The sequence below is a fragment of the Lasiosphaeria miniovina genome (genome assembly GCF_030549165.1).
Source record: "Lasiosphaeria miniovina strain SMH2392-1A chromosome Unknown B0T26scaffold_8, whole genome shotgun sequence".
Taxonomy (NCBI): Eukaryota; Fungi; Ascomycota; class Sordariomycetes; order Sordariales; family Lasiosphaeriaceae; genus Lasiosphaeria; species Lasiosphaeria miniovina.
Genome location: NW_026848227.1, coordinates 446,340 through 473,791, shown reverse-complemented (window position 1 = coordinate 473,791; position 27,452 = coordinate 446,340). Strand labels below are relative to the sequence as shown.

General features: G+C 54.7%; 10 protein-coding genes across 10 annotated transcripts; 6 read left to right on the top strand and 4 right to left on the bottom strand.

The window, feature by feature from the left end:
- Positions 1 to 2,613: 2,613 nt before the first annotated feature.
- On the bottom strand, positions 2,614 to 3,239 carry B0T26DRAFT_756666 (uncharacterized protein; the record flags this gene model as incomplete). The annotated part of the gene is made up of 3 exons (XM_060446136.1): positions 2,614 to 2,675; positions 2,784 to 3,034; positions 3,106 to 3,239. 3 exons carry the CDS (start codon positions 3,237 to 3,239, stop codon positions 2,614 to 2,616), a joined length of 447 nt encoding a protein of 148 aa, XP_060289952.1.
- A 3,520-nt stretch (positions 3,240 to 6,759) lies between these two features.
- Positions 6,760 to 7,854, top strand: B0T26DRAFT_596097 (heterokaryon incompatibility protein-domain-containing protein; the record flags this gene model as incomplete). Its single annotated transcript, XM_060435605.1, has 1 exon — positions 6,760 to 7,854. A coding segment is annotated over one exon (1,095 nt), but the record flags the coding sequence as incomplete, so codon positions are not given.
- Positions 7,855 to 8,559: 705 nt separating this feature from the next.
- On the top strand, positions 8,560 to 9,963 carry B0T26DRAFT_815310 (uncharacterized protein; the record flags this gene model as incomplete). Its single annotated transcript, XM_060447365.1, has 5 exons — positions 8,560 to 8,571; positions 8,611 to 8,686; positions 8,735 to 9,104; positions 9,294 to 9,403; positions 9,439 to 9,963. 5 exons carry the CDS (start codon positions 8,560 to 8,562, stop codon positions 9,663 to 9,665), a joined length of 795 nt encoding a protein of 264 aa, XP_060289950.1. The 3' UTR covers positions 9,666 to 9,963.
- A 341-nt stretch (positions 9,964 to 10,304) lies between these two features.
- Positions 10,305 to 11,096, bottom strand: B0T26DRAFT_744198 (uncharacterized protein; the record flags this gene model as incomplete). Its single annotated transcript, XM_060444380.1, has 5 exons — positions 10,305 to 10,479; positions 10,526 to 10,591; positions 10,677 to 10,681; positions 10,768 to 10,972; positions 11,011 to 11,096. 5 exons carry the CDS (start codon positions 11,094 to 11,096, stop codon positions 10,305 to 10,307), a joined length of 537 nt encoding a protein of 178 aa, XP_060289949.1.
- Positions 11,097 to 11,645: 549 nt separating this feature from the next.
- B0T26DRAFT_680834 (uncharacterized protein) lies at positions 11,646 to 12,568 on the top strand (the record flags this gene model as incomplete). The annotated part of the gene is made up of 5 exons (XM_060440546.1): positions 11,646 to 11,796; positions 11,833 to 11,853; positions 11,995 to 12,065; positions 12,177 to 12,328; positions 12,445 to 12,568. 5 exons carry the CDS (start codon positions 11,646 to 11,648, stop codon positions 12,566 to 12,568), a joined length of 519 nt encoding a protein of 172 aa, XP_060289948.1.
- A 3,873-nt stretch (positions 12,569 to 16,441) lies between these two features.
- On the bottom strand, positions 16,442 to 19,828 carry B0T26DRAFT_756663 (Alpha/Beta hydrolase protein; the record flags this gene model as incomplete). The annotated part of the gene is made up of 6 exons (XM_060446135.1): positions 16,442 to 16,582; positions 17,813 to 17,980; positions 18,076 to 18,931; positions 18,987 to 19,261; positions 19,352 to 19,521; positions 19,591 to 19,828. 6 exons carry the CDS (start codon positions 19,826 to 19,828, stop codon positions 16,442 to 16,444), a joined length of 1,848 nt encoding a protein of 615 aa, XP_060289947.1.
- Positions 19,829 to 21,109: 1,281 nt separating this feature from the next.
- B0T26DRAFT_490284 (uncharacterized protein) lies at positions 21,110 to 21,876 on the top strand. The gene has a single exon (XM_060435321.1). The coding sequence runs from the start codon at positions 21,241 to 21,243 to the stop codon at positions 21,832 to 21,834; it is 594 nt and encodes a 197-aa protein (XP_060289946.1). The 5' UTR covers positions 21,110 to 21,240; the 3' UTR covers positions 21,835 to 21,876.
- A 117-nt stretch (positions 21,877 to 21,993) lies between these two features.
- On the top strand, positions 21,994 to 22,659 carry B0T26DRAFT_599712 (uncharacterized protein; the record flags this gene model as incomplete). Its single annotated transcript, XM_060435697.1, has 1 exon — positions 21,994 to 22,659. A coding segment is annotated over one exon (666 nt), but the record flags the coding sequence as incomplete, so codon positions are not given.
- A 1,237-nt stretch (positions 22,660 to 23,896) lies between these two features.
- B0T26DRAFT_744195 (serine carboxypeptidase S28-domain-containing protein) lies at positions 23,897 to 25,772 on the top strand (the record flags this gene model as incomplete). Its single annotated transcript, XM_060444379.1, has 3 exons — positions 23,897 to 24,007; positions 24,120 to 25,243; positions 25,316 to 25,772. The coding sequence occupies 3 exons, from the start codon at positions 23,897 to 23,899 to the stop codon at positions 25,770 to 25,772; spliced, it is 1,692 nt and encodes a 563-aa protein (XP_060289944.1).
- Positions 25,773 to 26,114: 342 nt separating this feature from the next.
- B0T26DRAFT_729782 (uncharacterized protein) lies at positions 26,115 to 26,981 on the bottom strand. Its single transcript, XM_060442977.1, has 3 exons — positions 26,687 to 26,981; positions 26,468 to 26,614; positions 26,115 to 26,402 (listed from the first exon to the last, which is right to left on the bottom strand). Exons 1-3 carry the CDS (start codon positions 26,747 to 26,749, stop codon positions 26,157 to 26,159), a joined length of 456 nt encoding a protein of 151 aa, XP_060289943.1. The 5' UTR covers positions 26,750 to 26,981; the 3' UTR covers positions 26,115 to 26,156.
- Positions 26,982 to 27,452: the final 471 nt, after the last annotated feature.

Sequence of the window (27,452 nt, the reverse complement as noted above, 5' to 3'; positions counted from 1 at the left end):
TGCTCCCTCCAAGCTTCTCCACCCATGCCCTACGTGATAATGGGATGGACCGCGGGTGGCTCGTGCCCCCTCGACCTGAGATGTGCTTCGAGGAGGTCTTCCTTTAGTATGTGGCTCTGGCGACTGGCTAATATCTGCTGGCCTCCTCTCCAAGGGAAAAAGATAGAAACGTAGGGGGGAGGGCAAGAATGAATCAAGGGTGCGGGGCGGGAGAGATCCCGTAATATTTTCAAATTATCGAATGCTGCGTGATGGCTTGGTTACCGCCATTGACAGAAACAACGAGAGCGCGTCAATTCCCGCCCTGGCGGTCCCGCTGTCCGTCTCTAGCGACACCGAAATCCCTACAATGCCAGCCGTTCCGCGCATTTTCGACTCCATGTCCCCAGCCGAGACAGCAGTTACGCTCCTTCCTTGGCATTCAAGACATCCACGAGGATGATGATCTCGAAATGCTCCAACTGTTCAAGCACCCGGGGTTGTGCCAGTAATTCACGAGTACAGATGCATTTGTTTTGTGGGAAGTTGGCAGTGGACCTTGTCGATGCCTCCCTGAAATTAGCTGCTATGGAAATGATCGTGCTTATTTCTGGTGGCCCTTTGGTGTCAGCCCTAATGAGCATCAGCGACTGGTATCTGCCCCCAGCCGTAGTGAAGGAGCTCGGCTGGACAAATCTTATCCTCAAATAGTCCAAGAGCCCATGGTAGGCTCTTTCAAAACATCAGCAAGCTTCCTTAAGTCATCAGCGTTACGGCTGTGTCTTGGTGCGTTTCTTGTCGCTTTCTGCGGAGCGCACGCGTGGGCATTGCTTCTGCAATACGTGTCCAAGAAATTCGGATGGAAATACAGCACGGTAGGAGTGTTAACGTCAAGGAAGGAGAAACCCGGGGCTAACGGAAGCTGACTCGTTAAACAGGCAAATTTACTGTACTCCACGCGTGGCTGCGTCACTCTTACACCAAATCTGTTCATAGTTGGAGCAATTGACAGATGTATCCAGCAACAGTTTGGCATCGAGTCTCCCCAGAAGGATATGCTACTCCCTATGGGGAGCTGTACCTTCATAGCGGTTGGAGTTGCCACGGTTGGACTGGCACCAGACTCAACCTGTTGGATTGGCTATTGTCAGATGGACAAGGGTTGCATGTGGAATAGAGCTCATCCCAGCTGAGCTCTGGTGTGGTCATCCGAGGTGAAAAGAGGCTCAGGGGAGCTGAAATGAAGTGGCCAGTTCAGCTGGTGTGGCTACTTTTGCCACCACCATTGCCACCATTTACAACTATAATAGAGGCCCTCTGGCAGGACCAAAAAGAAGAAGCAGGGAGATCAATGAAAAAAGTTGAAGTGCTGAATCCAACACAACCCATGTTGTCGTAGGCCTCGTGGTCTCCGCGTTGGGGTCTTCGCTTCCAGATTTTCTTAGGTGTGCCATGAGACCTTGCGCGGGCCCTGTAGGCGTCAGTCGGGGAGCCGGGGGGGCAGTCCAGCCGCTAGTCCTCCGCATGGGTGGGGGCGCAGGGTAGGGATTGACGTCCGCATCGGCGACGCAAAATGGCCTTTTTCGAATCGAGCCGTCTCCATCATAGGCAAGCTTAGCAGCTTCGTCGGAGACCTTGATTTGATTGCGCAGCTCCTTCCAGGGCTGCCGCAGGGTGGGAGAAGTGCTCATGGTCAAGCAAATGTAGGCAAGATACCCAGCCAGTATGGCTCAAGGCGGGAGATTGGCATCGAGACGGGGTAAACAAATAGCTGACGCGAACCGCTGCCAGTGCTACATCCAATCCGACGCTGGAAATAGATACCGCATAACCCCTATTCCCAATGCTAGGAATTCGTGGTTCGTCTGACCCAGCAAGTCAATCTGACGGCCAGACCGTGCAGCCCTGGGGCTTCGAGGTCCTTGAAAAGGATATGCGTAGGTCAAAGCTAGACGCCGTGACTGCTCACCCTGCCTGCTCACCATAAATGGACTGCCTTCCCCTAATGCGTGGGCCAACTATTTGTAGCGAGTATCGTCTTCGGCCCGAGTACTGCAGTGTTGGATAATGTGAGCTTCGACCGCCAAAACCCGACCCAGTCTTACTTTTTCGAGCTTCCCAATCTGCCATCTCGTCGAGATAATATCGTCCAAGCCTAGATCCCCACTCTTGGAAGGCAAACTGTCTCATTCAACCCATCTCTCTGCAATGGGAACGGCTCCAGGCCAAACAGACGCTTGAAGAGTGGGATTGCCAGCTGTTTTACCAGAAGAAGTTCGGAGCCACTAGAATACGCAGGCTGCATCTGCACAACTCGGAGTTTTTCAGCATCGAACAGCTCGTTCCATCCAGTGTATATATACCAGATCACTAGATAGCTGGATCGTTAAGAGGCTGTGCATCAAGTCTAGTCCTCGTATAAAAGGGAATCGCTAATAGCGAAGTAGGTAATCTTTTTCTTAATTGATCAGGGTCTCGAGGTGCCAGAAACGGGGAGCACGCCCACGGTCGAGATGGCACACGCAACAGGCGGGCCCCCGGACTGTCTGCCGATTCTCACGTATATAACGAGGAGCTCGCCCTTTTGCGCAAAATTCCATTTGCAGTTCTCGCAAGGTCTTGGCCAGGGCAGCTTCAGCCTGGGCTCAGATCCTCAACTTGGTCGACTCGGACATCGATAAATGCAAGACGACTAACTAGCGCGTCACCAGTGGCGGATGCTTTGAGTCTTGCACTCGAGCAACTGAGATTCAACTTTGATTTCTTGGCCCCACGCCCAGCAATCTTTGAGCGACAATGTCTACCTGATCGAGTTCCACGGCTGTCAGGCGTGGCCAGGGCATCAAGAATATGAGAGGCATCAAGCTTGCCATCGACGAACATCCACGACTTGGCAGCCACAGTGGTACGGACGGCTTCTGAGGCGGGCTGCAGCGGCCAGGGCGTCGCGACGTTGCCAGACTCGACAACTGCCTCGCCTAGGTTCAGGGCGAAGTGACGATGGGCAACATACAGGCTGAGGCGGTCATGGACACCGTTCTTGACAAAGATTTGGCTAGATGATGGTCACGGATGTTAGGGTCGTACGACTGGCTAGGCTAGCTTGGGGATGGAATTATTGCTGACCCGGTCTCCGACCAGACGCTCTCCGACAGGGGGTTCCCCCTGCTCTGGGCGAAGGCGAGGCGGTCCTCCGCGAGGCGAGTCCAAGTACCCTCGTTGTAAGCTTCAAGACCGGCGAGCTGGATGGCGGCCATCATGGTTGTTGGGGTCTGCAGAAAGGCGGTTTGGTATGGAAGCAGTACGGTCGAGCGTTATCTGACCCTTCTTAATTGCTGGCTGGGGTGGATGATAACTCCTCCAGAAAACAGTTGAGGGTCCCGCCCCAGAGATATATATACACGTGGCTGCCAGCGGCTCTTCATGTCCTCTCACAAGCAGTCAACAAGTCGCAACGCAAACCTGACGCTAGGGCCATTCCACCACCACTCCCATCCTTCTTTGGAGGCCCATCAGAGTCCTTCCACCATTGTCAATACGGCCGCTGCAAAAAATAACTCTCTGTCTCATCAACACAGATCATGACTGAGATGACTCCGAATGCCTTCTTTTCTCAACAACCACATCTACCACCGTCGCCTCCGAAGCCCCGCGAATTTCATGAGGGTATCACCACCAAGCAAAAGCAAGGCCCCGACCAAAAAAGCTCTCTTCGCGGTACGACAAGAAGCCTTACACACCTCCGCCCGCGCTCAAAAAGCCCGTCAGTCAACGGTCCTGGAGGACGAAGCTAGAGGTTCTTGATTACCTTTGCTTCCACGAAGTCCGCGATGTACAGCCTGATCTTCCTTCCGACCAGCACCATAGGGCCCCTCGATAACGGTCCAACAGTCCTAGCGATTCCTTCGACCCTGACGACATTCCTCTGTACCAGCCTGGCTTTCGACGTCCCACTTGTCAAGAAGCCGCTGATCATTTTCTCATTCCCCGCAATACAATTACACGGTGGTGGGCCAACAAGGAAAAGATCGTATACGGTAAAGAACATGCTTTCCGACCGAAGTGGCCAGAGTTGGAAGCCGAGCTTTTCTCCAGGTTCCTCGAGGAACGGAAAGCAGGCAAAATAATATGCGTCTTCTAGTTCGAGCGGCATATAAAGAACGTCTTCGCCGAATAGACCGGCCAAACCGAGAAAGACTTCCTTTTTTCGGTCGTTCTAAGCAACCTCCGGCGTCTCCAGAGGTTGCTTAGAACGGCTTGGGCGGTGGTGAGAGGGGTGGCGGTGCCCACCACCCACTCCCACACCTTTTGCATGGCCTTGCCCTTCATGTCCCGGACACCGCCAATGGTGTGGTCTTTCGCTGATTCGGACATCCACAACACCCCATCTTCATGCTCGCCGTAGCCCTAACTAATTTCTGATCTGTCTTGGTCATCCCGACGCGCTGTGGCCTAGAATACCGCCCGCGAATCGGAACAGTGAAGCCGTCGATCTACGCGCGCTCTACTACCTCCGGCCGACTGCTTTCCTACAGGTTTAGCTGCTACGGCGCTGGTAATCTGTCCCATACGACCAACAGGGGAACTAACACACAACCTTCCCTCGAAGTCCTTGACTATAGCAAATGTTCTTCGTCAACTCGCAACCTCATTCTTCTACATATAGAGTCCCTTACAGCCTACGAGGTAGACTACTGAGAAGAGTCCTCATAGTCCAAGTGGCAGGCCTGTAGCAGAGTTCTACAGACCTGTGGCAGTCAGCTTGCTTCCCTTAGTGCCATACACAGAGCACTGTTGTACTGTACCGTAGGGCACAGTTCCCTACAGTCTACTCTGCAGAACCGGTTGACCTACCCTGCACTTGGCCAATTAGCACACAAGCCTGCGCACTTGTTAAAGTGCTACACGGAGCTAGGCATACAGAGCCTTTTGCACGACAAGGGCGTGGAGCGACCAGGCTGACTCGTCCAGCTTGGCCTGAAACGCATCCAAATCCGACTTTTTCAGCGTGACGCGGACCCGTGCGACGACGGCCGAGAGAGTCGAACCGTCCTTGGGCTTGCATTTGGCCGGGCCTGCATTTGGCCAGAAGCTCTTGGATGGCCTGGCAGACGTCGCTACACTGCTTGGCGACCTCGCGCATACGTGTGTCGGTGTCGGTTTCGGTTTCGAGGATCTCCTTCTCGAGCTTTTAGAGGTCGGTGGTGATGGCGGTGTAGGAATTACCAGGGTACCGGTACTGGAAACAGCATGGCGCGCTGCGCGCCGTAAGGTGGTGGTTCAAGTGATGGATTCGTTTGTGTCTGTCTGTCTTCTTATCTATCTGAACAGGTGGGCGTAGGCCAATATATATGCATCTGTCAGGCCCGCTCCTCCACAGACGTTGCTGTGGCCAGGAATGCGGAGCCGCATTCCTTGGATCAGCGCGTCATTCCAGTATGTTATTCCAACAGGCGGTCATGGATTGGACGGCATTGTCCAGGCTCTCGGCCTGCGCTGTGAGGCCGCCAGCCGAGTCGTAAATCTCCTCGATGCCTCTCCCATATTTGACAGCGCGGTCGAAAATGTCCAGCACATTACATGCTACCGCAAGGGCACTGACGGGATCCATCTGACGATACAACGGTTGCCGTTTTTGTTGGCGGCAGCCAGACTCCTGCTCGTCGCGCACAATCGTCGTCGGAGAAACATTGAGCCAAGACGCAGAAACCGAATTATTAGCGGAGTAGGGATGTGCTCCCCATATAAGAGTAGTCTGTGAGGGGCGGTGGGCCGTGCTGAAAATAATTAAACGGTGACCAACTAGAAGCTAACGCGTGGTTGGTTTATCGCTCATTAATACAGTTGCATTGTCAGGCAATGAACGCTGCTGTGGCACACACCAACTTAATCCCTGCATGTTTCCTTGCTTTGCAGGGTGCATTCAGGTGGCTAGCAAAGGTAGGTAGGTGCCTGTAAATTATCCACACCTCCTTGTGGATGACTGTAGCTCGTAGAAGCGCATGAGATTCATGTGGTTCTGCCCTCGGCTGGTTTAAGCGCTGGCCGTCACGACAGAGGCCCTTCTGCCTCAATAGTGGGTGCATCTGCCTGGAGATGGCCAGTGCGCTACGCTAACTTGCCACCACACCATTGGCGTTTTCTCCTCATTTGAGCTGTCGGTACAGCTATCTGGAGCTGAGCGGGCCCCATGTCCTCAAGGACGCATTGGGATGGAACCCCGCCTTTTTCCTCACGCCGCCATCGAAAGGCATTAAACTGGGCGATCCCCATATCGAGCTGGCGTGCTTGCCAATGTCGACCCCGTCCAGTGACTCGAACGGGTTGGCCATTCTTGGCGATGAGGTTCTGAACGCGAGCTTTTGTGCAGCCTGCAGGGCTATGTTCACGAGAGAAGGAATCTCCCAACTCATGACCCAAGACGGCCTTCGACACTTGCAAATATCCGGCCTCCGCCAGAACTCCGATTCGGGTTGCGCCGTCTGCAGGCTTCTTCTGGAACCCGAGAACTGGGGCGCTGCCTTGAATGGCCTCGCCGCCCGGGACCGACATATCTGGGTCCGCCTGGAAAACGACTCGAAATATGTCAAGCCGAATGGTGGACTCGTCATCAGTCGCCTCGAGCTATCCTGGATTACTGACGAAAGGCGTCGGTACAGAAGCAGGGTCTCGCCGCTGAGCTTCTACGCTCACAAAGGTACCGCGCCATCCACCTGTTCGTTGTGCAGCTGGGCATCCGCAGATTTCCGAAACGATGCGGCCGGGCTAACTCTGATAGACGATCCTTGTGCCGCGTTTGTTCCCAGACGGCCAGTCCACTCCGACTTCACATCACAAACAGTGATTTCGATAGCAACAGGAATCATAGACGAGTGCCGAAACGGCCATTCAGAGTGTCAGCCGCGCCAGCCAACTCCCCTTCCTACCCGTGTCCTCAATGTGGCTGGTGGTCAAGTTCGGCTCCACCTTGCTCGCCCGGATGAGCATGCCGAGTACGTCACATTGAGCTACTGCTGGGGTGGCCCACAGCCTCTGATCCTGCTTCATGATACGCTCGACACATTCGTCGAGGGCATCGACACGGACCGCCTACCGCTGACCATCCGCGATGCCGTTGCTGCCACGCGAGCGCTCGGGCTTCAATACCTCTGGGTCGACGCACTGTGCATTATCCAAGACAGCGAGGAAGACAAGGGTTTCGAGATTGAGAACATGGGCGAGGTGTACCGGAACTCGGTCCTCACACTTGCCGCCTCGCGCGCCACATCCGTCAACCAGGGCTTCTCACCTACCGCCCTCCCAGACTCCAGCCCCGCCACCAGCACCATCAGCACCGCCCCGATTGACCTCTCCCTTGCCAACGGCAAGACCGGCCGCCTCTACCTGACCAAGAAGGTATACGACCAAGTCGAGGCACTGCCGCTCAACAAGCGCGGCTGGGCGCTGCAGGAGCGCCTGCTCTCGGGCCGCGTGCTGGCCTTTGGGAACGAGGCGGTGTGGATGTGCGGAAAGCACCGGCACCGGCCGCTGGTGGCGAGCGTGCTGTACACGGCGCCATTCCCGTCGCTCACGTGCACCACGCTGGCGGCGCTGCGCGCACTCGACGCCGCCCGCCGCGCCAGCCACTGGGCTGACGTGATCAGCGACTTCACGGGGCGCGACCTGACCGTGGCCGACGACCGCGTGCGTGCGCTCATGGGCGTGGTCAATGTGTTTGCCGCCGTGTGGGGCGATAGGTGCCTGTGGGGCCTGTGGACGAGCAGCTTTGTCCTGGGCGCGTGGTGGCGTGCCAGGCCCAGGCCGGGCGATATACGGTCAGCACGCGCGCCGTCGTGGTCGTGGATGTCGCTGGATTGTCAGGTCCAGCAGCGCGATCAGGACGTCAGGGCGCCGACGGCGGCTCTGGTGGAGGTGGTTGGTGACGAGGGCGCGGTGGTGCTTGTGAGGGCCAAGTTGATCGCTGCGCCGGTGGGGGTGTTGGGCGGCACGCCTGCGCCGGTAGAAATGGCTGCAAGTTCTACTAGTGGTCTGGCTCTTGCTGACGTGCTGCGTCCAAAGGACGGAGGCGGCCAGCAGCGGGTGGTGGTTCATATGGATCTTGGGAAGGAAGGCGCGAGAGACGAGGTGCGTGGAAGGGCATTGAGTCTCTTGCAGCTAGGTGTGCATATTAACGGGTTCTCCGAGGGCCTGATTGTGGTGCGGCAGCTGGAAACGGGTGATACTTTTCGCCGAATCGGGTTCTTCGAGTCTTGCGATGACGCGCATCTCTGGGCGGAAGCGCAGCATCAGACAGTGAAATTGGTGTGACGCAAATGGTACTCTGTATTGAGAGGCAGCTCGAAACTGGACAACTCCGGCCACGCGGCCGTGAACGTAATTAGATGGACTCTTCATTTTGCGAGACGTCATCGCTGCGGCGCTGAATCGTCCCGCTGGAGATGTCAGCTGAGTGCTGGAGCTGGAGTGCCTTAGATAATTAAAGTGTCCAAATGCGGAAAGTTCACCCCTTTGGTCTAGCATGTGCGCCACCTACGCCCACTTGTGGCTCAGATGCGATGCGGCTCCTTATCAGCGTCTAATATGCCTACTTCGGTGTCTACTATGCCTACTTGGGTAGATAACGATCCCTAGACCGTGCGATTCACCAATATGCAAGATCTCTTCGACGCCATTAATTCCACTACTGGGGATTTCCTTGCCGTCACAGGTATGGTATTACTCTTCTATTTCTATATAGTATACTAATTATTTAGAGGTCTCTCTAGGCATTTCACCGAATCCGCGTGTGAGCGAGAGAAACGACGCCGCAAGTTCCGTGTTCGCCGCTACAATAGCACTTGCCAGATCCTTTTCATTACCATCTTAGCCGACCTATATGAAGAACTCCATGCCTGGATTTTTACAACGTCTTGTGACCAGCTCGTCAGAAGCGGTAGGGAGAGAAGCTGGAGATCAATTGGGCTGGCTACACGTCGAGTTGAACAAGGTCATCCTGGAGGAGACGGCGGAGAGGGTGACCCTACCGGTGGTCCCCACCCCGAACGTGGTAATAAAGGGGCTTGGCCAACACTTGTCATCGAGGCGGGACACTCCGAGTCATTGGGCGAGTTGCATTACGATATGAGGTGGTGTTACGTAACAGGGCCACTTTGGAATGGCGCGTTTACGTATGTTGATCTACGCCGACAACGGCCTAGTGCTTACATGCTAGAAAGTAGGCATTAAACTGTCATAAGTAGGGAATTCCGCCCTTCTTTCTTCCCTGGACAATACATCACATTCTACCCTCTTTTTGACGTCGCTGAACGTGACAGGTGGTGGTTTTCTACGTCAGACCACCAGGTCAAGATTGTTCTTCTTGCCGAATATGACCATACTCGCTCCGTCATCATTTTGGAAATGTGGGAGGGAGAAGCACAAACTCGTCTAGGAGCTACTACGACACGCACCATTCAACAGACGGCACCATTCAACAAACCGCTGCTCTTCAGCCTATACTCCAGCAAAGTATTGCCATCGCTCAAAATACCACTACCAACCCCGTTTCGTACAATGTCACTAGAGGTGCATTAATACCATCGTTCAGGCTTCTCTTAATTCAGGATCCGGGCCCTGGGGAGGCAGACTTTGTGTTTAGCGTTCCGGACCTAGAGGATTACGGCGCAATGGTTTGGAGACAAGTCTAGGATTAGCAGCCAGTCAGAATCGGCATAGCCCACCCCAACACACGACGGCGGCACAGAAATTCCAAGAAAGTCGCTCTTGAGTCAAGAGTAGTTTCGGTGAGCATGCAATATATTGCCTTGAAACGCACCGCGATCTCTCTGTAGTCAGAGGCGCTCTCAATTTTAGCTCAGATCGTTTTAGACCAGAGGATCGAGTTGGAATTACTATCCTTTTCGCGAAGCTCTGGAAGGATACTACCTCTGAGGTCTCTGTAGAATAACTCTTAAAGGCAGACTTGGAATATAACGTCTTCATTCAGTACCCTGTGCAAGAATACAGCCTTTAAATCGCGAAGATGCTTGTGTTGGGGCGAATGTAACCGAGTCTGTGTTTCTAACTCGGGTGATAACAAAGCGGGGGTTCGAGCACCACGTCGAGATATTCCTCACGAATCCTTGGCCTACAAACCAGCTCGGAAGAAAGCCCTCATTCCTCACGGCTCGGCTTTCGAAAGACCTAGGCGAGTTGTTAAGCAAACGGGCCAAGTGATAAATTACTAATCTCATCTCCGATGCGCTGGCAGACATCGGCGTTCTCATCAGATATCGTTCAATTATAACCAACGCGTGTCCTCCACAAGAGCATTTGTTGGTGCTAAGCTATAGAATGCCAGCCTCTGCAAGTGCATACTTGAGGTGCTGAAAAGTCTCTAGCTTTGGATGAGCTTCCCCTTTATTACAAATCTCATGCCCTATACGCGTCTGACCGTGCGACTCATTGGCCTGATATACGCGTGGCTCGCCGTGCTGCGTCTCAAACTTCCAACCAATTTGCCTAGTTGAGACGCACCCGTTCAAATCCGAAGTATCCCACATGAAACATGATGGCTCCGTGAGGGAGGACGAGCTCTAACATTTGCAAGAAGTATGAGTCGATGGCTTGAAGTCTAACAGGCATTACCCGTCATTGGTATTGAGAAACTGGGCGAGCTCTGGGAGGAAGGAGCTGTCAACTCGAGACAAGTCGGGTACAGGGCCTACTTGATACTCGTATGAGTGAAAATCATGGTCGGTCAGAACGAATATATGCCCGTACACGTTGCTAAAGACCCATCGTCTAAACCTTAGCGACCTTTTCCCAGCGGCAGCGAGGTATATCGTGGTTGGCTCCGAGTAAGATAGTGTTCTTAGGGATGGCGAAGTGGGCATGAGCTAAGTGGATTCCAAAGATTCCCTGAGCGTGATTTCGAACGAAGAGTGCGGCAAGATCACGTATGTGTGCCTCGAAGATTTCGGGTTGTCTTGAATCGTCCGGGAGCCCGTTATAACTGTGTGAGTTAGTTACTGCTGGACTGATATCGGAGACCGGAAACTGAATATATTTCGGCTTTGCTCTAGGTCTTCTTCATTCAGAGAATTGTTGAGGCCGGGGACGCTCGCTCTATATGCCATAGTTCATATCTGAGGTCGCAGGGCCGCTATCTGGAAATATTGGGTAGCCGGGCTGTATCAACACATAGCAATGAATTCCTCCCTTGTCGTCTTCCCGCTGCCCACGAGCTGCAACATGCTGTATCAACACATAGCAATGAATTCCTCCCTTGTCGTCTTCCCGCTGCCCACGAGCTGCAACATGGCATGAATTGAAGGAGTGACATTTTCTTGGCGTGCGGCATCCATAAGGACCCCAGACACACGCTGTACATGTACACGTATTTTCTGGATAGCTACACCGAAGTCGAGATGGTTGGGCGGTTCCCAAAAACGGGCACTGTCGTGATCAAGTGCCCTCGAAACCGGAAGACCCGCAGCGTTTGATGTAGGACTTATCCATCAGGCAGCCAGGGCGGAGAACATGAAGGCAAGCCTAACGTCTGTTTTCTCAGACAAGCCTTCCATTCGCAAGGCCGGTCGGGTCTAGATGATCATTTTGCGTCGCGGGTGGATTCAGTCTTATTGGCGTAGCCGCCGGAGAGTACCAAGGGCATTGGTTGGTTCCGCATGCGCATCTACTATTCCTGGAGGGCAGACGTCAGGAATGGCAGCGGCAGTGAAGGGGTTCAGGAGTTGGAGGGGCATGAATCCACCAACAGACCAGGCGGCAAGTCCAGGAACGGTCTTAAGGATGAACCAACAGAATGCCCGCGCATGGGTGAGTGAAGTCTATGGACGGACGAAGGGCTTTCAGGCGTTACGGAGGGTCGGAATAGTGAGTTGGGGAGATGGCAGTTAGTCCAAGTCGACAAGTGGAAGCTTCCAGGATCCGGAGCAAGGGGTCGCTGAGGACACGTCCTGCAGAGCATCGCCAGTTTGAAAGGGGGGGCGTGAGTGTCGATGGTCGGGTCACCAGGTGGACTCAACGGGCCGATTCGCAAGGAGAGGAGGGAGGCAGGTGGGCATGACCTCCGGGAGTGGGATGGCGTAAGTGTGCATGGCGCAGACGGCAAGAAGTAAACTGTCATCAGGTGGAGGCAGCAAGGAGGCAGGGATGCTGATGAGGTTCTGATCCCGGCTTCAATGCACGAATCCTAGGCTCAGTCAAGAGGCGGAGGCGGCAATGTCAGGAGGCAGCCTGGGCCAAGCGGCGAGCTTCTCGACTTGCCCGCGCTTGCTCACGATATAGGTGCCAAGATGCTCGTCCGCAATCTTACGGCAGGCGGTTCGCTACCTCCAGACACTTCTCCGTACGTTCGATATGTCGACGGATTCCTCACCAGCTCCTACCACACCATCGGTTGCGTCGAGCATGTTGGAGTTGGGGTAAACGGGCGAGGTCCGGGCATACAACGAGGCTTCCGAGGTCTTCCTCGAGCAGCCACAGCTTGGAGATCACGATTCTCTATGCCCTCGCCGAGATGAAGCTGCTCTATGATCTCGACGCCTCGAGAAGGGGACAGAGACAGCGATGGCGAAGCGAGGCATGAAACAAGACGTCTGTCTGCGCAAACGAGCAGTGAAGGGACGGTTGCCTGACGTCCGGGGCGTATAAGACGTCCACCGTCCGTCCATTCCACCGGCTCCCTTTCATCTCGAGCAAGCCGCCTTCGCCGTTCTCAGGCCGCCGCCTTCAGCTCCCCATCTTCAGTTCCCCGTCTTCAGCCTGCCGTTCTCAGTTCGCCCTCCTCAAGTCGCCCTCTTCAAGCCGTCCTCCTCAAGAACGGGCCCAGCTCGCAATGAGCTCCGAGAATCGGACGCCTCTATTTATAGATCTCTTCGACCCTACGTAGCTAGAATATCTGATGGAGAGTCAGGGGTTCTGTCGACTCGCAACCATATCTGGCTTCTTCGTCGCATTGACCTGGAATAATCCCAGGAACGCCTCCGACATTGAGGTCCACATCGAGGCAGTTCGGCGAGAACTGCTTTTTGTACTTACGGGCGACCTATGGGCTGCGGCCACGAAACGTCGCAAGCGAGTCCTCGTGCCTCTTCACCAGGCGTAATGCATCCTGCAACAAGACCGAGCCACTCGAACCACTCGAGACAATCGACATGACGGGAGACGACATCGACGAGCAGCACAAATACGGCCTCGCCGCAGTCATGGCTCGGGACATTTGTGAGACTGGGGGCATGCTCGTCAAGCAACGAAGGACCACCCACAGCTCACCGTGGCAAGGGACACTACCAGCAACATGCCCTCCACAAACCAGGTATGTGCCATCGCGAGCTAAGAGGAGCGTGGTGCTGACAGTGCTAGCTTAATCATGTCGACCTCAGACGCGAATGGCTTCAAGTCCTCATCGAAAACGACCAAATCCAACCCTACATCACCACCAACGTCCAAGCCAATGCACCAGTGCTTCCACCCCAATGTCCAAGCCAGGGTGGGCAAAAAATATTCGATTTCGAATCGAATAAATATGACTAAGCAATCGAATATTCGATTGGAAATATTTGAAATATTTAATCTCGCTTATTGCCGATCAGTATCCTCCTCAATCCGAATCTGTTCAATCAACCTTGACCTTCTCCAATGCTTCAAACACTCAAGTATCTCAACAGTAGTCTCGCCCAATCTCATCCGCTCCCAAGATATTGTACGACGAGTCCCTGAAAAAACTCGTTCAGGCTCTGCACTCATTGCTGGAATTGATAGCATATTGATTGCGAATTGTGAAAGCTGAGGCCACCGTTTCCGCTGCTGTGTATCTAACCACCAAGTGAGTGGTGATTTGTCGATTGGAATTGCAGGCTCTGATATGTATTCTTCGAAGTCATCTTTGCTTTGTGGCTGTGGAAAATTCTGAAGATTCCGAGCAAAGATGTCGTAATCGTCATCAAGATCTTCTGTTAGTTCTGGAAGCAATGGAGTTGACGGAATGAAATCTTGCTCTTTAAAGTCATCCCACAGTTTTTTAACTGCCTGGATGGCTGGCCGAACCCACTTTTTTTCCCAGTTATGTTTGAGATATAAAGTCCGACGTGAAGGATGAAGAATAATAGCTGCCACATAATAAGGAGAGTCCTCTGTCTTTAGATAATATTTATCAAAGACTTCCCAGCTTTTCTGAATCCGAGAAGAAAAGAAAGAATCAGATTGAAAAGTAAGAAGGCTCTTTTTAAAATGTTGAACCAGAATGTCCATATTGAAAAGAACTCGGTCAATGGTAGCAAGATCTCCCTCAGTTGCCTTTGTTGCACGGTAAAATGGCTTCAGAAAAGAAAGTACCAAACGAAGAGTTTCCCAATCCTGTGGAGATAAGAAATCATGTTGAAGATCTTGATACCATAACTTTAAATAAGAATCTATTGCAGATTCTTTCTCAACAGCAACTCTCAACATCTCATACCAACTATTCCATCTTGTACTATTATCAAGAGGAATACCCCGATTAGCAAGGTCTTTAAATTGACGAATTCGAGAAGGAGAGCTACGGGAGTGAACAACAATATTATGAAGTTTGCCAAGAGGGCCAAAACTGCGAAAGGTAACTTTTTGCTTCTCTGGGAAATCTTCATCTTCTTCATTTAAATCTTCCAACTCCTGGAAAAGAAAAGCTTGAACTGCCAAGTTGATGATATGGCCGTTGCATCGAATCCGATTATCTGCCGCTACCCAACTCAGTTCTTTTTCTTGAAGAATAGAGCTAAGTAGGTCACATAGTTTGTCGTTTGTAAAGGCGTTATCGCTGATGATTGTGCCAAGTTGTTGATATATCCCAAAATCTTCAAGGACAGAGAATAACACTGTACATTGAACTTGGGCGTGATGTGAAGGAATTGAAGGAAGGGCAATCAGTGCTTTAGAAAGTTTCTCACTCTCCCGGTCCACAAAATGAGCACAAATTCCAAGGAATAGTTTTTTGTTCGGAGAAGTCCAAACATCGAGGGAGATATGGATCTTCGATAATGCTGACTGAAGTTTCTTTCGAACAATGTCCTTATGGTAAAGCCAGGACTTTTCAATCTGATTTCTGATTCCAGAATGCGATGAGATAATCTCGTTGGTAAGTGCTGGATTGAGGGCTTTGCAGAAGGTGTGGAACTCTAGGCTTTCGATTATTCGGAAGGAGAGGTTGTGAGTGACAATAAGAGTGACAATTGCTTCGGTAATCACCCTTTTATTGATAGATTTCGTAAGAATCAGAGCATCTAGCTCTGAGGTTTGGTTGGTGGTAAGCGCTTGGTCGTATAGATTTTGTAAAGCAAGGTTGCTTGGTGTATTGACTGCTCGAGAGGTCTTGATGATAATTTGATGCTTGGATTGAAGGTGGTTTTTGAAGTTTGAGGTGTTTTGGGCTCCAAAATCAGGGCAATATTTGCAATAAAACATCAGATTTTTGCCCTCATGTGTTGGCTCATCTTCTCGAGGTGGCCGGGCGTGGTCCCTCGCAATTTGGCTTGAGCGGCCAGAGGCCAAAGAATCGTCAGATATAATGGAAGACATTGTGGTGGTGGTGGTAATGGTGGTAGTGGTGGTAATGGTGGTGATGGTGGTGGTGGTGATAATGGTGAATGAGGCATTTGATGGAGGGGTCAGGAGGTGGGGTGAGGAATAACTGCGGGGTAGGATGACAAATATTTCAAATATTCGAAAAATATTCAATTAGTCATCAAATCGAATATTTATTTTTGGCCAATCAAATATTTTTTATTCATTGGCCACCCTGGTCCAAGCCAATGCATCAGTACTTCCACCCCAATGTCTCACCTGCCTCCACGATTCCAACCTCTTGGAGAAACTCGTTGAGCGAAGAGTCGTCAATGCTCTCCTTGCATACTCGAAAGGCCAACTGGCCCTCGCATACTGTGTCCTGACTGCGCCGACAACTACGGCCGTCACGGCAGCGCCATGCCTTTCCCGGATTGCATTCTTCTCCCGACGTACTGGGGCTTTGCTTGTGCCTCCGCTTTGCTTGCGCATCTTGCATCGCGCGCAACCGTGCCGTCGGATGCTCCTTCAACATCATCCGCGCCGAGTACTGCCATCGATATTGGGAAGACGTCCAGGTCCGAGCTAACAAAGTAGGTGCGGCCGATTCAAAATGACTGGAACGAGGACATCCCGAGGACATCCGCTGTCAATATTCGATCCGAAGGGCCCTTCATACAATTATGGAAACGTTGCCAACGATTTGGGGCCGGCCCCGCCAACGACATGGCGCAGCCCTTGCAGGAGCCCTCCTCTGTCTATCCTCTCCTCCCGACGCCCCTGAGGCAATACTCCCAAAGGTAACAAAAAGACAGACCTTTTCAGACAATTCAAGCTTTACGTCCCTGCATCAAATGCTCCATTTCCGTTGCCCTGTGAATGCGCGTGATAAGATCTCAATGACACCCAGGAGCCAGGCAAGCTAGCTCTGGATGGGCCTAATCTTGCAAAGCCGCTCCTTTACATTGCCATTAGGCCCGACAACAGAGGGTTCATGGTCGTGGTAGTATTGGTTGCAATACCGCTGCTCGATGATGCGCGCCAGTGGAAGATTGAGCAGGCGCTAGGTAGGTCGGTCGAGGCGGGAATACAGTGGTGAATGAATGTGGAAGACACATTTGGCAGCGGTGAATGAATATGGAAGACATATTTGCGATCTGCGGCGATGCCAAACCTTGTGTCAGAAAGACCTTACTACTTTCCGCATGGTCTAGGGTGCCCGGGCAGGGCCTGCACAAGGCACCTAATTAGACCGCCTTTTTACAGGGTCAACACTTGTCCCCGGACCTGTAGGCGCAGGCCTTTTTTTCTTCCCTACAACATAATATAATAATACTTGGAACACCCTTATTTTGACTGCTTTTATGTACTTTTAGCTTCTAAAAGTTAGTCGCCTTCGAGGGCTCGGAAGACCAGTACAACTGGAATAACTCCTTTATCAGTAAGGCCGTCGCCGACGATACTGCTTCGCGGCCTGTGCGTGTCTAACTCTTTGTCTCTTGTTGGGGGTGCTGCTCTTCTGGCTTCAACATTTTGCTGGTACCGTTGCGCAATGAGCGGGTTCAAATGGTCCGACCAAGCAAAGGAAAGAGTAGTAGCTACACGGAGAACTTGAGGAGGGACTGTTGGAATTTGTCAAGCAGAAGGGCCTCGAAGGTTCTAGATAGAGACTTCGCCACCAACTTCGCCACCACAATAGTAGTATAAGAACGGGCTTTCTGGCACTGCCAGAAAGCTAGAGAGAAGAACAGACATCTACAATCCATCACTTGAACCACCAGTTTTCGGCGTGCAGCCACGCCCTGTTGAGTCCAGTACCGGTACCCTGGTGAACCCAACAGGGACAGTGTTGAATTTAGCTAGTGACTGCCTCTCTAGGAACCTCGTTGGGTTGTAGCCGGTACTTGGGCTACTCCCTATTCTCTCTCCAAGTGACTTTGTCCCATGTGCTGTTTCCAGAGTACTGCCTCCAAATATCCCTCCAAAACCGCCAGGTAAACTGTTCTGCCTCCTGCCGCTTTCTTTCTCGCTGTGGCTCGAATTACATTCCCCAAACGACGAGGAGCGCTATTATCGTAGCTGCAGTGAGATTCTGCCAAAGCGACTTGCTGAAAGATGATGCCGCACCTGTGATGGAGATTGACACGCGCGTTAGCTATGCCCCTTTGTAACATCACAGACTTGACCGGGGCACTTCACAACCGCGGGGGGGTGGGTTGGGAGGGGGTTGGGGATACTGACTGGGCTTATCTCGGCTCGATTGTCCCCCGCCACTCTGTTGTGCGCTCGACACTGCCGCCTCAGCCGCCAGGGTGATGCCTAAGCCCTGGCCCAGCACGCCGGCGTCTGGCTGCGGGGTCTGCGGGAAGATGGTAAAGGGTTGCGTGCTGTTGAGACTTTTGATGCGGCCGAGCAGGAACTCGGCCTGTCGGAACGCGACCGCCGGCTGCCACGCGGGAACCTGTCCGTTGTGAAAGAATAACATTAGCAAATAGACCCCAGAATTCGATACTTTTGTCCAGCAAATAAGGGGGGGGGGGGGGGGGGGCAACCAACCTGATGGCCAGTCATCAAGACCAAGTTCCACGTCAGCCCGCGCTCCGTGTGTGTCGTCCCCAATACACCCGAGCCAGCGACGCGGCCGGGGCCGTAGCCGGCGTCGTGGTAGGGGACGAAGAGGGGATCGCGGGGCGGGGTCTGGAAGCCCAGCTTGCCGCCCCAGGTCATGTTCTGGATGGCGAGCAGGGTGCCGTTGGCCAGCAGGACGAGGTCCTGGGCGCCGTGGGCGATTATGACGTTCTTGGTGCGGTCGATGACGCTGGGCAGCGCGCGCACCACCGACGGGTCCGATAGGTCGTCGTCGTCGGCGCCGGCAAACACGGGCCCGCCGCACTCGGCCCACTCCACGTCCAGCGGCGCGTGCAGCGCCTCCTTCACGTCGCGCCGGTTGAAGAAGACGTCGCTGGTGTTGCCTCTGGGCTGGTTGGAGAACCCCAGCGGGTCGTAGAGAATGGGCGACAGCTGGGTCAGCTGGTAGATGTTGAAGGCCGGGTTGATCTCGAAAACGGCCTTCTCGACGTAGAGGCTCGTCTGGCAGGAGCGGATGCTGCCCTCGGGGTACAGGGACCAGAAGTCACCCTGAGGGCCAGGCGGCGGGAAGGTCAAATATTTGTCCATGTAGGCATCGAAACCGCACGCGGCGCTCATGTTTTCCAGGCCGGCTCGGGCCGTCTCGTTCAGCGGCAGGGCATTTCCCCAGTACTTCACCATGGACGCCATCGGGACTACGGTAAGGAGGTCGAGGTAGGCAATGGCAGGGTCGTAGATCAGCATGCCTTGGACGTCGAAGTACCCGGGGGTGGTCTCGTTGGCGTCGAGGAAGTTGCTCGCAATGTACGGGCAATACATGCCGCTGTCTCCGTGTCAGACACTGTCCAACGCATTGCAGCATTTGGGTCAAACCTTACGCATAAGACTCGCCCGTGATGTACACCTTGTAGCCCTGCATGCTGAACGTATCGATAAAGTTCTTCCAGAAGCCCATAAACTGCTTGGCGACGTCATCCTCGTCCTTCGCCGTGACCTTTCCGGTAGAGAAGCCAGTGCCAACGGGCTGCTCGACCCAGACCACATTGGTCAATCTATGCCAGCTCCAGACGTTGCGAACAGGCTTGATTGTTCCTGGCTGCCACGAGATTGGTCCGTTTTCCTGCATCAGTCCTTCAAAGGAGGAGCAGCCAGGCTGTTTTCCAGTTGTGAGCCAATGCTAATACAGCATTCTACCAGTCTTATGAGGGGCTACCGTTTGGGGTTACCGTTTGGGGTTACTTACTCCGCCGTTGAGCCAAAGCAGAATCTCCTTAGGCCTGTCCGGGTTCACGGTAGGAAAGAACCAGAAGAAGAGATTTCCGTCGCTGTCGCCGCCAACAGGCAGCTGGCCAGAATATGATTCGCCAACGTCGAAGTCAATCTCGGGGATGGCACTGCCGTCAACGGCAAACTCTGCGACGGCCGAATGGATTAGATTTTCAATTCGTCACTTGGGGGAGTGCGTCGGACTTGGGTACTTACTCGTGGTGTTGGCGTTCTGGAACGGCGAGGGAGATATTTTGTCCGCCACGATAGCTTCGTGAGGCTGGAAATCGGCAGGGAAAGGGCCTTGGCGTCTGCCGACATCGCGAAAGTAGCCGGTATCATAAGTGGCAACCAATACGGCGTGGTACAGGAACGCGAGCGATGTGAGAAGAACGCGGAGCGACGTCGGGATAAGTTCTGTTTTGAGACCCCCGTTCCTGGTCGTGGTCTGCATCGCGAAAATGAACGAAGGAAGCGGAATAAGTAACGGTCGAGAGGGACGTGTCACGGTCCAAGGATGAGCAGGTGACAAGGCTGCAGGAATTAGTTGGAGGGGTAGAGGGCGGAGACTGAAGGATAGCGCCAAGGAAAAAGAGAAGAGATAGCAAGAGACGTGTCTCACCCAGGCTGTCTACCAGAACTGGTAGCTGGGGACGCGTCTCCCTGGCGGGGTTAGGTTTGCGGTCACGCTTGCGGTCAAGGTTGGCGCCAGATTTAGCCTGAGATGGAAGCAATTTGGCAAGGGGTTTGGCAAGGCAAGGCAGGATTCCGAGGTATCCAACGAAGTGTTTGTATAGCACGCCTATGCAAGTGAAGTGCAAGGCGAGACTAATCAATGATAAGTGTTGGAATGTGCGTGTAGGCTAGTTGGGCGGCGAAGGATCGGGGCTTGCGCAGAACAATATCGTGCGGGCAGGTCACGCTGATCCCCTCGGGCGCTCCAGCACTTGGATAAATGAGTGAAGTGAATTAACCGGTGCGGCTCGGCGGCATTGAGATGATGGCAATCCCATATACGTGTGTGACAGCTGCCGGACTACTGCCAGGAGCACGCACATCTCCCAAACGTCAGTGGTTTCAGCTGCCCGACTCGCTTGGCATGGGCCCAGCGACCCGGATAGACAACGACGGCTATACCGGCAGGGGGAAATATCTAATATATGGCACCGCGCTGTCTCATTTCACGCCCGCTGTCCAAATCACGCCCGCTGTCCAAATCACGCCCGCCGTCCAAATCACGCCCGCTGTCCAAATCACGCCCGCTGTCCAAATCACGGCATTCAGGGCGGCCAGGCAGCGGCATATTAATGCGGCTGCTTTTCTTGGGGTAGTTATTTATCTTGGACAGTCTCCAGACGCCCCTCACTCTTGGGCAGGGGGTTCTCCGCCCAAAGAAGACGAGAAGCCAGGCACCATGTCTCAGCACCGAGAGCACCGGGTACGGATGAGAGCCACAGCAACTCGAAGCGACTCGCTTGAACCCGCCAGGCACCCAAGGACCCAAAGACCCGCTCTAAAATTTGCAGCCGTGCAAGGACCATCTGCCCTGCTTATATAAACAACCTTCCTGGCGCACTTTCGATGTCTTTTCCTCTTCTTCTTCCTCGTTGTCAATGTAGTCTCTATTCGTATCCACCTCGGTGGGGAGGACAAATCAACCAGTTTTTGCAAATGGAAGGAGCACTAAGTCGGCCTCGGCCTCTTAATTAGCACCCTCCACTGTGTCCCTAGTATTACACTGCCTCTAGGTGACGCGAACAAGCTTCTAACTTAGCTCTTTTCTTCAATGCAGCCTCGGGTCTCGACTCGAGATGTGAAGAAGAGGCAGAAGAAGAATAAACATAATCACAGCCAAGTGCAGCCACGATGTGTCACTGCCGAAAGCGTATGTTGCAACAATTCGTATTAGGGCAGACTTTTGACTGCCATCTATTCCGAGTCAAAGTGGTCTTGCGACAGCGTCTCGGCGACAGCGTCTCGGCGACCTGCATGTCAGCGTTGCAACGCATAATACCCAAAGTCAAGACATGTCGCGCCGCTAGCCGTAGAATAGGGCGTTACTGCAAAGTCGCCTATTGCCTCCACAAATCGCCGCCAAAATCTATCCCGAATGGAATGGCGGGGCGGGCCGCTTCAAGCGATGACGCTGCTTGGCGAGTGGCCTGCCAAAGCCAGCAAAAGTGCCGACAGAGTTGGGGATTTGGCCATGATCGGCAGTCACGAGCCCCCCGATCTCGTATTCACGACGGGTTTAACCACCACCTCTCAACTCCGTCGCCCCATCGCCCCACCGCCCAATCGCCCGCTCGTCATGCTATTCCCGTCCAACGTCCACTCTCTAGCTGCGAATGTCGTCAACCGGCCGCGGCCGCGGCCCCAGGCGAGCATAAATCCCACCCGATTTCTCATCTCCCGACTCTCGGTCTGTCTTGGCATCGACCCTTCCCAGCCGAGCACTAAGAACTGCCCTCTTCAGTCAGTCTCCTGGCCTGCTGCTAATTAATTCTGGTCCATCTTCAAGATAGAAGCGAGATCTCTTGTATCTCAGCCATGAAACTCTTTCTGTCTCTTTCGCTCGCGGCGGTTGCTGCAGCAGCAGCTCCAGCCCAGCGACATGCTCCCCACCACGCACCTACGTCGCTGTCCCAAGGATTCTTTCTCGTCGCCAACGTCACGGACCCAAGCAAAGACCTTGTGCCGTCCATCAACGGCTGGGTGGTGCAAGCGGCGCACACGGGGCCGGCGCTCGACGTAGCTGTTCTGCAGTCGCCAACGTCGTCTGTCCCAGGACGCATCTTCTACGAGAACGGCACGGCCGAGCAGGTGCGCTTCGGCCGGAGCAGCGTCCTGACCGACACTGCGACGCCGCTCACTCCGTACGGCATTATCGTGCAGAACTCGACACGGTTCGACGCCACGTACCCGACGGAGCACGACGTTTTCATCAACGGCGGCACTGGCACGCCGAGCAGCATCACAAACTTTCCCAACAGCCCCTACGCGGTCCTGCAGAACAACCTGGGCCCCGGCACGTTTGTGGCCTGCAACAACACCGTGCCCTACTACGGCCGCAAGTTCATCACCATCGAATATGCATATGCCACCTTTGTGGGCCCCGACGGCGGCTTCCTCTACGATGCCGACATCCCGGACGGATGTGCGCCCATCTCGCTGGTGCCGCAGTGCACAACCCTCAACTCGCTGCCGCCCGGCGCTTTTGCCAGCCACGAGTTTGCCGCCACCGTCCGCTGTTACGACAATGTTGCCGCGATTAAGTGGAGCTAGAATGGGCCACGGTCTTGAATTGTCTGTCTCCATCCAATCTAATAATACAGGAAAGAAGGCCTTTTATGCTTCCAAGAAAGGGACAAAGGAAACCTGGTTCAACAGTCTGTTCAGTCGTACTACGTAAGGGACTCAGCCGTAGCAAGGGAGAAAAAGAGGGCATTCGGAAGTCCGGGGGCCCGAAAAAAGGGATCAGGGCTGAAAGTAACGAATGAAGGGGATATGCAGGGATGTGACTTGACAATGTGGCTCAAAAGTGGCTCAAAAGTGGGCGACAATTAGCAAACAGACGTGGCATGTTGGAGTCTCAATTGAATAATTAGTGATTAGCCCCTGGTATTCCAGATAATCAACTGACCGAGTGCGAGATATATGGCGGTTTTTAGACTGAGGACAGTCCATATCTGAAAATCATATAATTTTCCACTGTTTATTCGAGGCCGTTGTTCTCCTTGAAGCCCGTCCATTGTCGGTGAACAGTGACGTTTAGCGCCCTTGGCGGACGCCACCTGCCCCGCAGGCGGGAGACTGTAGCCCAAGGAAGCTAGCCCCGTGCAACGCGAGTCGGCCAGCGGCTGCCGAAGCCTTCTGCTAGCGCATCCCATCGCATCACATCCATCGCGACCACCCCGGACATTCCATTTCATCGCTTCCATCCTCAACTCTGCAGCAAACACGCACCATCCAATCGCACCCAAGCGCACCCAAGACGGCAAACCTACTCCAAGCAGATCCCAACCGGGCCCAAGGTAGACAGCAGCTGCCGCTGCGGGTGCGCAGCAGCATCGCCAGGCAAAGTGCGTGCTGCCAAACAGGAAGCTCGAGTCAGCAGTTCCCAGGGCAGAGTGGCACCTTCCTCGTTTCGCCTAGCTCGGCGCGCGTCAGCACCGTCTGCAGCACGGCACGGCACCGCTATCCAGCTCAGGCACATATGGTATCTCTTGTGGTGTACATAACACCCCAGCACAGACAGTACTACATTCCCCGTACGTGTTTGGTGGTCCGCTGCTTGTCGGTAATGCGGATGGATCCCTCGGGATTAGTATTGGCTTTGACTTAGTTCTCTTGTATTAGCTCTGTGCTAGGGAAACGGTATATAGTCCCGCCCGTCTTGGGCCCCGTGCCCCGTGCCCCGCGCCCCGCGCCCTGCGGATCGTCGTCGAGGTGAGTGATCCCTACCTATCTCCCTCCGTGCTTCCAGTTCCTCTCGAGGAGCAAGGCAGTAGTTCGTGGCAGCATGGTCGTGATTCGGGGTGCCCTTGTTGGCGCCGTGCTCTGGTCCCTTTCGGCCGTCAGCCATGGCCTTACCACATCGTCGCCTTGGATAATCAAGGACTTCCGAGAAAAGGTATACACAGACAATGCTTGAGACGTCAGCCAACCCCACGTCGCCCGAATCCCTAGACTTGGGGTTCTCGCAACACTGCTGACAACACCGGTAGGAAGCTGCCCAGCTCCAGGCAGCAGCTGCCGAGCGGGGCGGCATTGAAGCCCGGGACGTCGACCCGGGGCTTCTATACCCGGTCCGCACGCTGCAGGTGCCCGTCGACCACTTCCACAATGACTCGCGCTACAAGCCGCATTCGGACGCCACCTTCGCCTTGCGCTACTGGTTCGACGCCAGCCACTATAAGAAGGGCGGCCCCGTCATCGTGCTGCAGGGTGGAGAGACCGACGGCGCCGGCCGCCTCCCGTTTCTACAGAAGGGCATCGTCGCCCAGCTGGCCCAGGCCACGGGTGGATTGGGCGTGATCCTCGAGCACCGCTACTACGGCGAGAGCTTCCCCGTGCCCGACCTCAGCACCGCGAACCTGCGCTTCCTGACCACGGACCAGGCCCTCGCCGACATGGCCTACTTTGCCCGCCACGTCGTCTTCCCCGGGCTCGAGCACCTCAACCTGACGGCCCCCAAGACGCCCTACATCGCCTACGGGGGCTCGTACGCCGGCGCCTTCGTGGCGTTTCTGCGCAAGCTCTACCCCGACGTGTACTGGGGCGCCGTCTCGTCGTCGGGCGTCACTGAGGCCGTCTACGACTACTGGGAGTACTACGAGGCGGCGCGGCTGTTCGGGCCGCCGGCCTGCGTCGCGGCCACGCAGAAGCTGACGGATGTCATCGACAAGCTCGCGCTCGGCAAGCCGCGCGACACGGACGACGGAGTCGTGCAGCGGCTCAAGGAGGCGTTTGGGCTCGGCAACGTCACGCGCACCGACGACTTTGCCAACGCCCTCAGCTTCGGCATTGCCGGCCTGCAGAGCACGAACTGGGATCCCACGCAGAGCGACCCGAGCTTCGGCCTGTACTGCGCCAACGTGAGCTCCACCGCCGAGCTCTATCCGGACGCGCCGGCGGGGCTCGAGGCCGAGGTCAGGGACCTCATCTCAACCGCGGGCGGCTACGGCGGCGAGCTGGACACGCTCACGGCCCAGATGCTGAACTACATTGGCTACGTCAACGCGACCATGGTGGGCGGGTGCCGTTCGGCAGACCAGGACATCTGCTTTACAAACTTCAACGCCACATTTTACCGCCAGGACGACATCAAGCAGACGTGGCGGGCCTGGCCGTATCAGTTCTGCACAGAGTGAGCATTTCCCGGTCCTCAAACTGTTTCCTTTTTGGCCAAGTGCTCGGCGCTAACTATTTACTCTAATAGATGGGGATACCTACAGACGGGCTCAGGCGTACCAGCGACCCAGCTGCCTCTGATCTCGCGACTGATCGACCTGAACTACACATCGGCCATCTGCCGGCTGGCATTCGACATCTCGACGCCGTCGGACGTGGCGAGCATTAACAAGCACGGCGGGTTCGGCATCAGCTACCCGCGGCTGGCTATCATCGACGGCGAGAAGGACCCGTGGCGGGCGGCGACGCCGCACGCGCTGGGGCTGCCGCCGCGGCCCAGCACCGCGTCGCAGCCGTTTCTGCTCATCGCCGACGGCGTCCACCACTGGGACGAGAACGGCCTGTTCCCCAACCAGACCGTGCCGGGCGTGCTGCCGCCCGAGCCCGTCGCCCAGGCCCAGGCCACCGAGGCCGTCTTCGTCAAGCAGTGGATGCGCGAGTGGACCAAGACGCGATGTAATGACAAGCGGACATGTCGCGGGTGAGATAAGTTGGTACTGACTTTTTTTTACAGCAGGTGATCGAGAGGGTGATGAGCTGTGGCGGGATCTGTGAAGGCGGGGGGGGTGGGGGTGCTGAGGGCTGGGGATTATAGATGGTGACATTGGAGTGTTTAGGATGCGAGCAGGAATCATGTAAGAGGGTGTCGGGCGGTCTTGGGACAGGTTCTGACATCGACTCGAACACTGTGGGTATGGCATGAAACTAGTTATCTGTCTAAATATGTGTCTAAATTCAAAAAAAAAAAAAAAAAAAAAAAGGCTAGGTGGCTGGAATAAACGAGTTGCTGGATATTGCTGAAAATGGAACACAAATTGGACACCAGCCGGACACCGCTGCCACGGTCAACCCCCCTATTTCTAACCAGCCTAGTGCGCCACCTTCTCGGCAGCAGCCTTCAGATCCTGGTTGAACTGCTCAAAGTTGCCGCCTGTCGACTTGGCCGCGCTCCAGCCCGAGCGGAACATGAAGGCGATGGCGCCCGAAAAGTCTTCCTTATGCACCAGCGTCGTGCCGCCGGGCGTCTGTTCGCTCGGCGTGAAGTGAAACTGGTGCGTCCCAAGCAGTAGCCCGTACAGATTACCCAGCCACGAGAAGCAACTCGGCGTGTTTTCCTGTCGGCGTTTGATTAGTTGGTTGGTGGACTGGTGCCGTGGGTGTTGGGAGTGTGCCAACGTACTACCACGGTCGGGTTGAAATAATAAGTCTTCAGGCCGACCTTCAGCACGTCTTTGGGCTGTAGGTCGGCTGGTCGTTTGGCGGGATCGACCACGGCGATGGACAGCCACGACGGGTGCCATTCTTTGTACTGGTCAAAGTCGAGAAACTGTGCCAGGGTTTGTTTTGTCAGCTGGATGAGGAGGATAGCATGGGGGCTTGGCCAGACGCTAGAACGCACCACTGATCGCACCACTTCTGGGGGAGCGGCGATTTCAATCTGGGTGGTGAGGGTCTGGACCATGTTTGACGACTTAGGGAGACAAGGGCTAGGGTTATGCGTCTCGGTAGGCTCTTGAACGGCGGTTTCAAGACAAGATGAAGTTAAGATTTCGGAATGAAGTGAGTCGAAACTTGATGAACCAAAGCTGCGTGGCTCCGGGAGTTGACGGTATTTATAAGTGCTCCAGCCTTCGAGTGCAGCGTGGACGTTGTGCCGGGAGGATCAAGCCGTCAGTCAAACGGCGTGGGCTTTGCTGGCGGAGCTTTGCCGCTAAGATCCATGCTGATTCGGCCAAATATCGAGCTAAGGTGAGGCGCTGGCGCGTCGAGTCCGAGCTCCCGTCCCGAAAAGGAAAGCAGTCTGGTGGGTCCTTCGCCGCCTGGGCATTATCACTGGACCGCTGCGCAGCGCTAAATTGCATTGCATGCACGCAACTCAACTCCGCTTCCTCGTTTCGCATTCCCCCGTGGTTGTCGTTTTGGCAGCGCCCACCAGACCCGCATCAACCCGATAACGCGCGCCGAAACCTAAGGTAGATAGACTAATGGACCCGCAGGAATTTGCCTTTGTTCTTGTCGCAGAACATGGCAAGCCGCACGGGCGAGACCGCAAGCTAATCCGCAGCCATGCAATGCGCGGCCGGAACCTGCGGATTGGCGTCGGCCCTGTGCGTCCAGCGGCAGAACTCAGCCCGCGGGTCCAGACCGACTCACACATAGACCGC